This window comes from Parasteatoda tepidariorum, chromosome 1 (assembly GCF_043381705.1).
Source record: "Parasteatoda tepidariorum isolate YZ-2023 chromosome 1, CAS_Ptep_4.0, whole genome shotgun sequence".
NCBI lineage: Eukaryota > Metazoa > Arthropoda > Arachnida > Araneae > Theridiidae > Parasteatoda > Parasteatoda tepidariorum.
The window spans coordinates 24812614-24827463 of NC_092204.1; the positions used below are offsets into that span (position 1 = coordinate 24812614).

Below are 14850 nucleotides of genomic sequence, written 5' to 3' on the forward strand. Positions count from 1 at the left end.
TTTTTGAAAATTTCTGGTTTAAAAATACTTGCAAGTTTAATAAAGGTACCGAATATGTTTAAAATTAGACAACTAAATTTAATCAAAATAATTTTCACGAACAAAACAATGCAAAATACTAAAAATAGTTTCTGAATAAATAAAGAAATTCTGATCAAGTAATTCTTAGGGATAGCATTATCTCTTTCTTGCCTGAAGGGGACTCTTGAGTTCTGTCGTTGTAACTACTGTTATAATCGAAACCACAGTCCATTAATCATAATAATTATCAACAATAATTCTTTTTAAAAGCAGTTTTAGAATATAAACAATATAAAAACATGATATGATTAAAATGTTTAAGTCATGCAAAAGTTAGAAAATATTTTGAAATTGAAATATGGAAAGTCCAAATGTGTTAAATAGATTACCACTTATTTCTTAAAAATTTAAAAAAGAATTTAAAAATTAGAAAAAATCACAAATTAATAAATGTGAAAGAGAAGCGAAGAAGTGTCACAATAGTTAAACACTCATATCAGTGTAACTTTCTATTCGCCACATCCACGATATTCTTTACATGTTTAACATTTAAAATATGCTAGGATTAATATTCAGATTACAATTAAAATCTGGCTTAACGTTACTATGTTCTAATATTTTAATAAAAAACATTAATTCTAAATTTATATTTCAAACATACTGAGTATAATAAATATATACTACAGGGTGTTTATTAAGTCCTGGACCCATTTTGATGTTTAATAACTCATAAAATAATAGATATAGATTAAAATTAATATCATAAATGGTTTAGCAGACTCAAAAAGTTTCATGACCCTTGTCATTGAACTTCCACGTGTGCCCCCTTCGTCGCACGGAGAATATCAAGTCGATAATCAATTTCACGCCAGGTAGCGGTAAGCATGTCGGTATCCACTGAGGCTATTGCTGTTGTAATTCTGGCTTTTAGGTCATTAATGTTCGACACGATCCTTCTGTAAATATTGTCCTTTATACTTATGCAATACTTATACTTATACTTATACTTATACTTATGCTTAATCCCCAAAGAAAAAAGTTCAGTGGTTCCCCGCTCAATCCATCTTCCTGGAAAATGGTCTTTGAAAGAACTACGAACGATGATACCCCAATGAGGTGGTGCACCATATTGTTTCAAAAAGAACGTGGCTGAAGCTCTTCTAGTTGTGGAAATATGAAGTTTTCCAACATGTCTAAGTATAAGACTGACGAGACTGACGACTGATGAGACAGGAAGACGGATTGGGCGAGGAGGTCCAATTCCTTGGCCACCCAGATAACGCAGCTGGACTTTCTTCTTTGGGGATTTATAAAGAACAATATTTACAGGAGGATCGTGTCGAACATTGATGACCTAAAAGCCAGAATTACAACCGCGATAGCCTCTGTGGATGCCAACATGCTTGCCGCTACCTAGCGTGAAATTGACTATCGACTTGATATTCTCCGTGTGACGAAGGGGGCAGACGTGGAAGTTCATTGACAAGGATCATGACACTATCTGAGTCTATCTAACAATTTATGTTATTAATTTTAATCTATCTTTATTATTTTATGAGTTATTAAACATCAAAATGGGTCCGGGACTTTATAAACACCCTATATTATTATTATATCTTTTACTAATACATATAAAGTAAATTAAAATATATAGTGAACAACAAAAAAATCGGAAACATTTCACATGCAAAAATAATTTTTTTCTTTCATATCAGTAATATTTCATAAAATGTTAGAAAGTATAATCTATTGTTATGAAATTAAGTTTGCTGTAGTGTGTTTGCGACATTTTAATTTTTACCAAAAAAATATATTTTAGCAACTTACTTTATTAGAAATAAAAAAAAAGCCTTAAAGTGTTAACAATTTTGTTCATTTAACTTTTTTTTTTTGAAAAAAAAAAGATCTATATTCAAACTTAATGATTGTATACTTCACAAAAAACTCTCCATTCCTGTACTTACGTTCATTATAACTTAGATATACTCATTTATCAAAATCTGCAAACACATCAGTGAATGGGAATACTTAAAAATAGTATTTTTAGAAATTTTTCTTAAGATTAAGAATATTACAACTAACAAAGCACTATTTGTCTTTAAGAGTAACTAGTATAATTACAAAAAACAAAAAAAAAGAAGAAACTTTCAAACATATTTCTTTTAAAGAAATTAAAGAAATATTTAACGAGCAAAGTAAAAAAAAATATTCTTGATTTTAAATACGAACTTAAAACCATTTTTACCATTAGCGCTGGAAAATTTCTAGAGAAAAAAGTCTTTTGCTGATGCGTGATAATTTTTATCGCGAAAGGAAAGTTGTCGTCATCACTAATTTGCGGATAGGTGTTTTTTTTATTCAACAGAAAATTGAAGTCATATTTTTTTCTCTTGTATTACGGCAAATTTTAAATCTTTTTGAAAAGGAAAGAAAATTAGAAATGAAACTTCTCAAGATGAAATCCAATCAAATTAAAAGTATTTTTCTTCCCAGAAAAGGGAACTTAAAATAAGCTAATTTAATAAAATACGGCTTATAAATCAGCAGTATAAGTATTTTTTAAAAGCTTTAATTGAAAGATCAGAAATTACAGTTTTTAATAATAAGAGCTTGGTTTTCAGATAAAAATAAATTATTCATTATGGTAAATTTAAATACAGCGACGAGAATCACAAATTCCAGATTTTTTTCTATTTAAATGTCTACATGATAACTTTGTGAAATCCAACTATTAGTTGAAATCAAAATTTTGTTTGTTTTCATAGATATTTTATTTTACAGAGTTAACTAAAATAAAATCTATAATTACTATGAAGATACCCTAACTCTGCGAAACTAAATAAAATAGAATAACGCTTCAGAAAGCTGCCGTACAGCCATTTTCATCATTTCCGAGAACATAGAATTTAACATGAGACGTTCCATGCGTCATTCTATGTCTTGGGTATGATATTGTTAATCCGGTTGTAACCAGATTAAGTAATGCAGAACATCAGCGTATAAGTGAAATATACTATAATAGTATCATGATCATTTCAGAAATATATCTATGTAATTCCATTTCCATTCCTTGCATGGCACATGATAATGTGAAAAAAGTAATAGATTATATACGGATGATAAGATATAAATGATAAATCATGCAATTACCATCATCATTTCTGTGAACATCTAGTGTAAAACGAGTCATTTTATACATTCTAAGTCTTGGGTATGGTAATGTTAGTGGAGAATATCCTGGTGCTGCAGGATTAAATTATGCCGAAAAATAACGTATATGCAACCGATCTTCAATCTGAGGCATAATATGAAATAAGGCGCTCCATGATAATGGATAGCATAAGGACTAAGAGTATCCTGTTGTAGCAGGATTAAGTAATGCAGAAGAACAACGTATAAGTGGACTATACTTCAATAGTATCATCATCATAATTTCTGTTCCATTCTTTGCCTGGCACTTGATAATGTTAAAATGTCAATAGATGATATAAGGATGATAAGATATAGATGATAAACCATGCAATTACCATCATCATTTTCGTGAACATAGAATGTAATACAATATCTACTTCAATATCTATGCATTCTATGTCTTAGGTATGATAATATTAAAGTGACAGTTGATGGCACAAGGATTAAGACTATCCTGGTGCTGCAGAATTAAACAACTCAAAAGTATAACGTGTAAGACAACCAATCCTCATCCCGAGAAACAGAATGAAATAAGGTGTTGCATGAATCATTATATGCCTCAAACACAATGATGTTAAAAGGATAATTCATAATATGAGAACAAAGAAAATCATGTCATAGCAGGAATAAGAAATACAGAGCGACAGCATATAAGACGACTATACTATAATAAGTACCATCATCATTTCCGAAAATCGATGAATCACGATGCAATTCCTGTTTCGTTCTTTGTCTTGTACAAAATAATGTTGAAAAAACAATAGATGATATAAGGATAGTACAATATGGAATACAATTACTATCATCATTTCTGAACACATATGATGTAAAACTAGAAATTTCAACTATCATTTTGTGAACCATTTCTTTCTCAACATATAAGTACACAAAGTTATGATGCAAGTTCTTTAAAAAATTATTTATCAGCATTGTATTATATAATCGCTGTTTTTTTAAGCATTTATACTTGCAACACGATAAAATAAAGATTAAAATATGTACAAAAAAGTAAAAAAAATTACTAATTTGAGCCAATAAAAATCATTGCAAAATTTTTTTTTACTGTGTTGTCCCATCTAGACTAATCTCATAAGATTCCCTAACTAGTAATTTAAATTGACCCCTTAATTCCTGGGTCAATTTATCTGCTTTCATATCTGCCTTTATATCTTTGCCTTGATATTTTTTTCATGATATCTGGACGGAGACCAAGCAATGAATCGAGTCTTCGTTTGATTCAAAGCCTGGATGACCTTTACACGAAAGGTGGTTTGTAATCCCATGAACTATGGTAGGTTTTAATCCTATTAGCTCCTTTTACTACTCTACTGGAATTTTTGTTTGAATTTTGGAGCACACTGACGCTAAAAAGTTTTGTCTAATTCAACATATCATCTGAATTGCAAATCTGAGAAAAGATCAATATTCATATGGATCAAGTGTTCAGTAACAAATTGTCATTTTGAACTAATTCCATACTAGAAATGCCTTTTTAGAAATTTAAATCTGATAATTAACTTTTTTTTTCCCTATTTGTTTTTTTTTTCGATTAAGATATTTCACTTCAGTTATAATCAATAAAGAAATTTGTTGACATTGTATAGAATTTGTTTCAGTCATTTTCCGCTAACACATAAACCATCATACACAGAAATCATTCTCGTAAGATTTGTAAAATACGTTTTTTTTTTCAAATTACTAAGTTGAAGCATTTCTTGGTTTATATATTTAGAATGTTTTTAACGAAGCTCCAAATTATTCTGTTCTGAAAGAAAAAAAAATAGATTGCCACCACGCATGAATGAGACGTTCAATTTTGATAGATGATACTTATCTCGAAACCTTTTTGTTCGACTTATTGAACTTCGTAATAATTCTAAATGCAATTAAAATAGAATGACGCTAAAATTTTCATAACAATCTAGTTTAGAATTTTTTTTCCATAGTTACAGACGCTATTTTTTATTTATAAAAATAATGTTAAACATAAATCAATAAATTTGTTCCTTATTCTTTATTTTTCCTTTTATTTGAAATTATTTAATTTACACCAATGTTATTCAACTCCAAAGTCGGAAGTTATCTTACATGCCCATTCCAAAGCGGAAGCAAAATCCTAAAAATCTATTGGGAAATATTTCAGCGTAATGTCGACTGCACGATATATCTATATTCTTGGTTTCACTTTGTCACAAAATTACTTTGTCCTCGTGGATTTCGAGTCCAGTGTTATACGAGTCGTAAAAGCCTTTCACTTTTGATTATGCACCATGATCAAGTTATTAGATGCTTGGCACAGCATTTGGCTTCCCCGCTTCTGTTTTGTCTGTCTACAATGGCACTTTTATTCAAGCCAAATCTTTAGGGAATCTTTCTATTGCTTTTATTCACGTTTCAAAAGGTTTTTAGCTTTTGTAACTAAACTATTTCTTTTATTATTTTGCTTCTGAAATTAAGTTTTGTCGATTCGCAAACCTAATGCAAACAGAAAGCGTCGAATAATCTCTCGAGACGTAAAAAAAGTAACTTGCAGATTTTTATTTCGTTACTTATACATGTCTTTCCTTATAGTTCTTTTATAACTCTTTCTATAACAAAAAAAGAGATTTAATGGAATACATATTCTTTAAATACTAACAGAAAAATTGCTTAGCTCAATATATTACTATGGTTAATATATACAAAAATCTTATAAATATCATCTCTTAGAGTAGTTATCAAATTATTATATTTTTTGCGGTAAAAATATTTCTTGTTATATTTGTAAGTGTGATTCTTATTATCTATTCTATTAATACTGTACACAATTATATTTCACTGATACGCATACATTTTACTGATACAAACTTCTTTTCCATTAAATAACACAAGTTTAAAGCAATTTTTTATGAGTTTTCGGTAAAGAACTTTTATCGAAAAAAATTTTTTTTATTGAAAAATTATTTTTAATGCAATTTATTTATCGAATGAATTTAATGAAAATTAATTCTTTAATGTAACGAAAAAAGCCGAAAAAATGTAGAGAAATCTTTATTTATGTATTTTTTTAAATCTATTTTTGTTTTTTACCTTACGCAAACATCCCTTCCAACTCTTAAGTTTACGACTATGAATATTTTGAGTTTACGGCTACCAATGTTCAACTCCGTAGTTTTGTAATTTTGAACTCTATCTAGAAGACAGAATAACTCCAGGCACAAGCATTATGACTGACATTCCTTCATACAGGATTTTTTGATGGAAGTAACCCACATTTGCGTTACAGAAAACCGACCACCGTAAACCCAACGTCAAGGGGGGCTAACCCATGGTCCGTCTGCCACTGTTTGTGTTCTACGTAAAATATCGTTGTCGGTAAGAACTGGGGAGAGAACTCGTACCAATTAGCCACCGCTGAACCTGTGTCACCTCATTGGGGGTCAAACGCTCTATTCTCTGAGCAACGGCTGCTCTTTCTTTATGTATTGAATATTGAATATCCAACACTCAGCACATTCAGATAATCAGCCTTCAGAAACTCACAGCTTAGTGACTAACAGAGACTCTATTCTCTTCAGCAGCGTATTTCTGAATAAAGGGGACAGTTTGTTTTAAATTCCTGAGAAAACGTGAGGTGTATAACACATTCCAGCAATTGAAAAAAAGTCTAATACTCTTAGTTTGCGAAACCAAAATTCCCTACTGTATTTAGTACCAGGCCTTTTATTTAAGTTCAATTTTCTGAACAGGTTTTCACTTTATGTGTATTTTCAAAAAAGGTTTTATCAGTACTTTATTGGAACAACGTAATAATGTACCCCACTCGCCTGTTAATGGAAGCATTTTAAGCGTAAAAGATATATTGATTTCTAACTTGTAAAAGTGAGAAAAAAATTTCCTGTAACCCAATTTTTTCATTTTTTTTAATTTAAAAAGCATTTGAAATCATAGATTTAGCAGAATATTATATTACCGGAGTAACTAATGGGTAGAAACTGTTATTTTTCGTCTCGAATATTTCTTCTGTTTCGATGCAATTGCGTCGCAGTTCACCGTGCTTTCAACTGTAAGTTCATCAAGAAAACTCTCAAAACTCTCATGTTCTTCTCCATTTCCGTGACCACATGGATGTGTACTGTTCAAAAACATTCATGTATTCATAGCAGTAGTTTAAAAACCGAAATATATTCCGTGCCTTCATAAATCATAAAGTTTCAGTATCTCAAAAATGGATTCCCATTCTCAGTCTAAAGGTCCCACAGTGGGCTGATCGGAAGGACACGGTTCCCAGTAGAGAATCAATTTCAAGGATCGCTGTCTGCCATCACTTAGCTGGTGGATGACCACTTTGATCAGTCTGCGTTGGGACCAAAGGTGCACGGTATTATTCCTCGTTAAACTGTTCTACCATAAAATGCTCGACTTCACGTGCAGGTTGTCAAACTACCAAAAACAAGGGAGCCATCCCCTCTTCATAGGATCAAAATTGCGATGGCATGTCTTCAGATCCTCATCAGGGATGTTTCCTAGACCGTCACCAATAGCCCATTGTGCTGCTCTAGTGTGATGTAAATAAAGTATCTACCTTCCTCTCAATACTCTCAATATAAAGGATAAAAATGAAATGAGACAAATTGCGGTAGCTGAGTGGTAAATTAAGGTATGATGTAAAGTTTTACTGGGGGCAGAGAGAGAGAAACTCTTTATCAGAAAATTAACTCTCGTGTGAATGAAATAAGATTTTGATGCATCAAGATCAGCTGGTGTGACATAGCAAGAAAGAATTTTTGTTTAATCAAAATTAAATTTGTGTATAAGGTTCCAACAATGTGCAGCAATAGGTAAAGTATCGGTTTCTTGATGATAGATATCCAAAGTTTAAAGTGCATTTGATTTGAATTTTATTTCAATGTATTTTTTTCAATGTAATTTATTATACCACACTAATTCCTTTTTATATTTTTTGAACTACACTTTTTTTTTAAATTTTTTTTTATTTCTAAATCATTATTTAGAATAAAACGGTTTGTTACTTTTCAAAATTCATTTTTCTTTGTCGAGAAAAAGTATACTTTTTTTTCCAATTAATTCAACATTTCGTTTTCATGAAACTGATTGTTCTCGTGTATTATTTAGTTTAAATTGAAATTATTAAAATATATGATAGTGCATGCAATTTGCTATGTTTTTTGATTGGATAGGAACTCGCATCCCAATGAAGTAACTCAGGTTCGACTCATAGAGATGACTGGTCAATAAGAATTCTGCTCCCGGATGGCATCGACCACACATTAAGTATCCTGTGCAGCAACCGTATCATGCATTGGAAACCCCTTGCCATTAGGCCAGCGTTTCTCAACCTTTCAGTATTCGTGGCCCAGTTTTCAATCATAATTTTCATCGCGCCTCCCACTTACAGTAAAATGTATACAACAATAATGTATATGGAGTATTTTGAATTCTGTCTTTAAATTATTTTTAACTAACTGCCAAAACAAAAGTAAAATAAAAGCCAGCAGCAATTGAGATTGTAGAAGCTGTGTTTGGAGTTAATTTTTCAAAACAATTACAGTCCATACCTCTTTCAAATGATACTACTGCTTGTCGAATTGGTGATACAGCTGAAAATGTAGTGTCAGCTTTTCTAGATGTTGCGTGACAAAATGTTTTCAATAAACTTTGATGCAAGAGATATTAATAAAGATGCTCATTTAATTGCCTATGTTTGATTTTGTGATAATATTTCAGTAGCAGAACTACTTTTCTGAAAATCCATAGAACTCAAAACATCAGCGCTAGCATTATTTACTATTTAAAATGATGTTATGAATGAGGCAAACATAGAATGCAAAAATTACATCGGAATATGCACCGATGGTGCTCGTTCAATAGCCAGAAGGTTCTAAAGTATACATGCACTTGTAAAACAAAAATCGCCACAATGCGTCTGGACACATTGCATGATCCACAAAGAAGCTTTGGCTTCGAAAGAAATGCTGGTTTAAATATTGTGTTAACTACGGTTGTAACCGTTGCAAATTATATAAAAATGAGAACCCTAAGATCGAGAATCTTTTCCACTCTTTGTAACGACATGGGTTCAGTACATTCAGAGTTACTATTTAAATGCTGGGAAAGATGTTTATCACGTAAGAAATTTTTGCAACGTGTTTATGAATTAAGAGAAGAAATCGCCATTTTCCTAAAAGAAGATAACAGAACGGAAACCGAGAATTTTTAACTATTGTTTATTTGTGATGAAATTGAGCAACTTGATCGTCATATTCGAGAAATTAAATAACTTGAATCTTCAACTCCAAGGAGCAAATACACATATGTTGGATACGAGTGATAAAGTTAATGCTTTTTGTAGAAAATTGGAATTGTGGGGCAGAAATTTAAAGCAAAAAAACTTAACAATGTTTGCAAATGTGGATAATTGTACTAAAACTTATAAGGCTGAAGAAGAATATATGAAAGTTACGTTTGTAACCATTGAAAATCATTTAGCCATGCTGGCAAAGAATTTTAAAAAGTATTTTCCTGCTCATGACAAACTGCTAGCAAGTTACGAGTGGGTTAGGAATCCATTTCATAAGACTCCCGAAGGACTCTCAATTGATGAGGAAGAAAAATTCATAGACTTCACGACAAGTGGCGAAACTGAAATGCAATTTAGTAATAAATCACTATTTGAATTTTGGCAGGAGGAGGATTTTTCTGCACTGAAACAAAGGGCATTTCGCATTCTATTACCGTTTTCAATATCCTACCTTTGTGAAACTGGATTTTCTGCTGTGGCTTCTTTGAAGACAAAATATAGATCACGGCTAAATATAGAAACAGGACTGAGAGTGGCTATTTCTAATATTAAGCCTCACCTCAAAAAACTTTGCTCTGCAGGACAGACCCAAGGAAGTCACTAAAAATTATTAATTTTTTTTAAAAATTTAGTATGTTTGATTAAGTAAGGTGGGTAAGCCAAAGGTGGCCAGTGCTCCTAACGTAGCCCCCCCCCCAAAGTAAAATGAAATTTATTTTGAATCATAAGATGTCCCTTCTGCATTGTAAATCTTGTATCTGAGGTGCACGAGGCTGAATTGGAAGATATTTCCTTGAATGGCCTCCATTGTATGAAGTGATTTAATTATTTGCAGTTGTCGTTCTAATTTCCAGGTGAGAAGATAATGTGTTTAAATTCTTAGAACTTTGAGTTATAATATGTTTTCTGAAAGTTTATTTCTTTTTCTTTAACCACATTACTTTAATTCGAATTAATCTATCAGATTAATAGTTTTATGTCGTGCAAATGGTAAGAGAGACCTTATGTATGTTCCCAAGTGGCGCGACACTCGGGCCACCTTCGGAAGCAAACGTGAAATCTATAAAAGAGTTAATTATAAATCATTACGTAGCATATTATTTCTCAAAAAGGAATGCTTGAATTAAATGCCAATTGATTTATTTCATTTTAAGCAAATGTGGAACTTTGGTATTTTTTGAACTTTTGTAATATTTTGATGTTCTCTGCACTTTAGTGGAGTTTGCGATATTTTGCTTCAAGTTTTTGGTATTGTTTGCATTTTAAAGTAATTTTTCAGGTATTTTTTTATTTTTGTGGTGATTATGAGTGTTTTTGTGGTCGATTCTGGTATTTTCTTGTAAATTTGAGTATTTTTATACTAGTTATGGGTTAGGTTAGTTAATTCTATTATGGTTATTTAACTCGTGTTAGTTAATCCTTTGAAAAAATCAACTCAGAAATTCTTGATTAATTCTAATGAGTTAACTCAAGAGAATTGGTAGTGACTTCACACAAGAACTATTAATGTAAAATCAATAAACAAATTATACACTCTAAAAACAAATATCTTTTTTATAGTCGGGAAACTTGTTTCAACCAGCAAGCCTTTTTAAAAAGCGCTTGCCAGTCAGAATGCTTTTTCTGAAGATAATTTGAGTAAGTGAAAAAGTGATTTCTTCATCTGGCTCACCTTTGGAACCTGAGGGAAACCTTAGGCGCAGAAACTACAATTTTGAAATGGTACTATAAAATAAATGAAATTTTATTTTACAATTAAAAGTATACATGGTATATATTAGAGATAGGTGTAAGATATTACAGAAAAAAATTCAGCCTCACAGACTTAATCAGAAAATTAGGAAAAATCCTCAAAGCAAAGCTACCCTTCGCGCCCCACCTTAAGTTTTGATTTAATAAGTTGTTTCACTTTAGTAAGTTATTAAATATGTCGAAATGTAATTTGTTTTCTATGTGTATGTGCGATTTCCCTTCATCCAGTTAATAAATTTTTTTAAATAATATTTTTTTTTGAATATTCTCGCGCCACCCCTCTAATATGCTCGCGCCCCCCTAGGGGGGCGCGCCCCACAGGTTGAGAATCGCTGCATTAGGCTATCTTTTGGAAGTTACCGTTGCTTTTTTTCTCCACGCAATGCAAAAGCGGCAGAGTTAAAACAAAAATCCCTCCACGATCGAACAATGAGTAGTTTACCCGATTACTTGATCCAGTAGTTCCCTTGTCTTCAGGATTGAAATGCCATGAAAATGGAGTTGAGCATTAATAGTCACAAACCAAAAATGGGTTAGCTCGTCATTTCCGGTTAAGAAATAAAATAAAAAGCGCATGATATTTAGTTGAATATTTTACGGTCTGATAATTTAATTAGGGATTTAGAAAGCAATATAAATAATATATATATATATTTTCATATTTTTATTATTTTTTTCATTTAGCACAGCTTCACTCATTAATAAAGGCCGAATGCATAAGTTTATTTGACTAAATAAAGATAAAAAAAATTAAAAAAACACTAAGATCTAATTAACTGTTTTTTAAGTAACACTAATGATTTTTAACAGCTACGCTAGATAACTTAAGATTGTTTAAGCTCGTACTGAACAACATTTCTTATTTCTTTATTTTTTTATTTAGTATGTGCCAAGCAGTTCAATTCAAATGCAGATGGATGATTTTTTCAAAATTGCATTTTAATATGTTTTTAAATTATAAAGTTCACCTTCAAAAACCTATTTTAGATAATAATTAACTAACTAAATATAAAAAATAATATTATGAAGCAATAAATCTAATTAGCTGCTTTACCTGTTACCCCTACACTTAAAAATTATTGAAGTTTGGATTGAACAGAAAAAACAAAAAAAATTCGCATTCCAATTTTAAGTAGAGCAGATTTTATGCTTTGTTTTTCTTGAAGAACTTCAGGCCTTACCAGATCCCGGTCTAATTTTAGAAGTCTGCATAAAATTTACATTCCCTATCCTACTTTAATGGAATTTTTCATTCATATTCAGTTTTCTGGAAATTGAACTTAATGCTTTTTTTTCATTTTGTACTTATACTATTTCTTGTTACTTTTTTTAAAAATGTATACTTTTCCTCCTTCATTTTTATAAAACTTTACTATTTTTAAAAATCGTTACTAATGTTAGGTTCTGGTGCATTTGGAAATTTATATATATATATATATATACACACAGTCGGACCCCGATTTAACGAACCCTTATTTAACGAATTTCATGATTTAACGAATTTTTTTCTGCCCCAGCAAAACCAGAGTCAAAAACCCCTAATTTAACGAATAATTAACCCCGAATTAACGAATTATTTCAGCATCCGGAAAAAATATTTCTCATTGATTTTGATCAGAAAAATTATGCATTTTTTTATACTTGGCAGATTCTAAAGGGAAAAAAATCTTTCCTGGGAGGAATAAAATAGAAAAAGTGCATATTCGTCTCAAACAAAAGAAAAGCCCGCAACAGGGAAAAACAAAATTCGTCGTGGGTAGGTGGGCAGAGTCAATAAGACATTACACTTGCTAGGTCGTTTTCCGGGGGTTTGTCACGTGGACTATGAGTCGAACAGGAAATTCCTTTCTTATCTTAGATAGTCGTTTATAACTAGTTATTTTTAATAATACATATGTACAAAAAAAATTTTTTTTTAAACCCCGATTTTACAAATGACCCCGATTTAACGAATAAAATTTCAGGTCCCGATGAATTCGTTAAATCGGGGTNATAGTATATATATAATATAAAATTATATACATTTTTTAAAAATTCCGATTAAGCTAAACATTTAATCTATTTAAAACCCAAGCTAGGACGAAACAAACAAATCAAAAACTGGTAGAAAGTATTTGATTAAAAATGAGTTAGTAACTGAATCTAACCTGATGCCTACATTAAATGCATAAACATTTATATGATTTGGTTGTTATCAATGCATTTTCTCTTTTAAAATGATTAATTTTAAAATGATTAACTTCATTTTTTTATCTACTCGAAATTAATGCATGGCGAGCTTACTGGTCAAATGACGTGAACGGGTTAGGCTATAATGCAGCAATATGCCAAGCATCGTGCAATAGTTAAAATACTATTTTTAACTATTGCACATTGTGTGATAAGTAAGAGTTTTTTTTTTTTTGGCAGATTTGTTACCATTGAGAGACAATGAAATACATAGTCATTAAATATTATTGAAATAGGCATTGAGTAACATTAATGATATCCAAATTCAAATTTAATTCAAAAATATATAGATTCTGGCAATTAATTTATGAAGCAAATTCTTTACTCATGATTAATTAAATTTTGCTGTCGAAAAATTAATCAGTCTCCTTTGTTTTCAGACTTCATTGATTAAAGGAATTACGTTAGATTAACCTTATTTTAAAAATGATGTTTTTGATTAACAACAATTACTACATTTTATTAATCAATTTACGTTGAACTGACCTTTCCATTGACTGGAAATTAATCCATTTCTGGTCAACAAATTAATTTACTGAAATTCTAATATTTCTATAAATATCTAAAGAAACGTAATTTTGTCTCAAATTAATCGTATTACCTTTAGTTGTAATATTGATATGCTTATTTTTTAATAATTTCAAATCTCTACGTAAACTTATTTTGAATAACTGTATCCCAAGTGCATTTATAGACAGATACTTGATTTAGTGGAGGATTGCCTTCCGAGGAGAAGCATCACTAAGTTTCATGCTCTGGTAGAATCACACTGGCATTGAAGGTTTGGTTGGATCACCTTAAAATATAATTGAGTGACTATTTATATTTCCAACTGATTAAATTGGTTTTAATATCGATTTTTAAAAAGCTATTTTTAAGGCTACAACTTTGATTAATTTGTATCTTTATTGGTTACCATTATGACGTATAAGCTAATTTGATACACGAACCTCTGACATTTAACTCTCATCCAAAAGTCACTCACTTAATGTATATAAGTCGAATGTATATAAGTCTACTTCGATTTTCGAAATCGTAGTAAATTATCTTCACCTGACATGCTGTTTCTTGTTTATTTCTCTCTGTCGGGGCAGTTGGGTGCATGGTTGTTTTAAGGAATTCCGCCACCTATCGCAGAAACTGCATCACCACTGACGGCATGGCAATCCCTCCGATGACGCTGTCGCGTCTGTCACTGCTTTCCAGTTTAATTTTTGTTCTTTTTTCGTAATTATTTACTATTGTGTGTTTTTTTTTCTTTTAATTTTGGTTGGCCTATTAAATTCTGGTCTGAGTTTTCAGGTAGAGAAAAAAGCTAAGACAAGATGTAACCGGTTAAGAAAACAACCAAGTAG

At 30.9% G+C, this 14850-nt stretch overlaps 1 protein-coding gene across 1 annotated transcript; it reads left to right on the forward strand.

The window, feature by feature from the left end:
• Positions 1 to 9611: 9611 nt before the first annotated feature.
• LOC139426373 (zinc finger BED domain-containing protein 5-like) lies at positions 9612 to 10118 on the forward strand. The gene has a single exon (XM_071185067.1). The coding sequence runs from the start codon at positions 9612 to 9614 to the stop codon at positions 10116 to 10118; it is 507 nt and encodes a 168-aa protein (XP_071041168.1).
• Positions 10119 to 14850: the final 4732 nt, after the last annotated feature.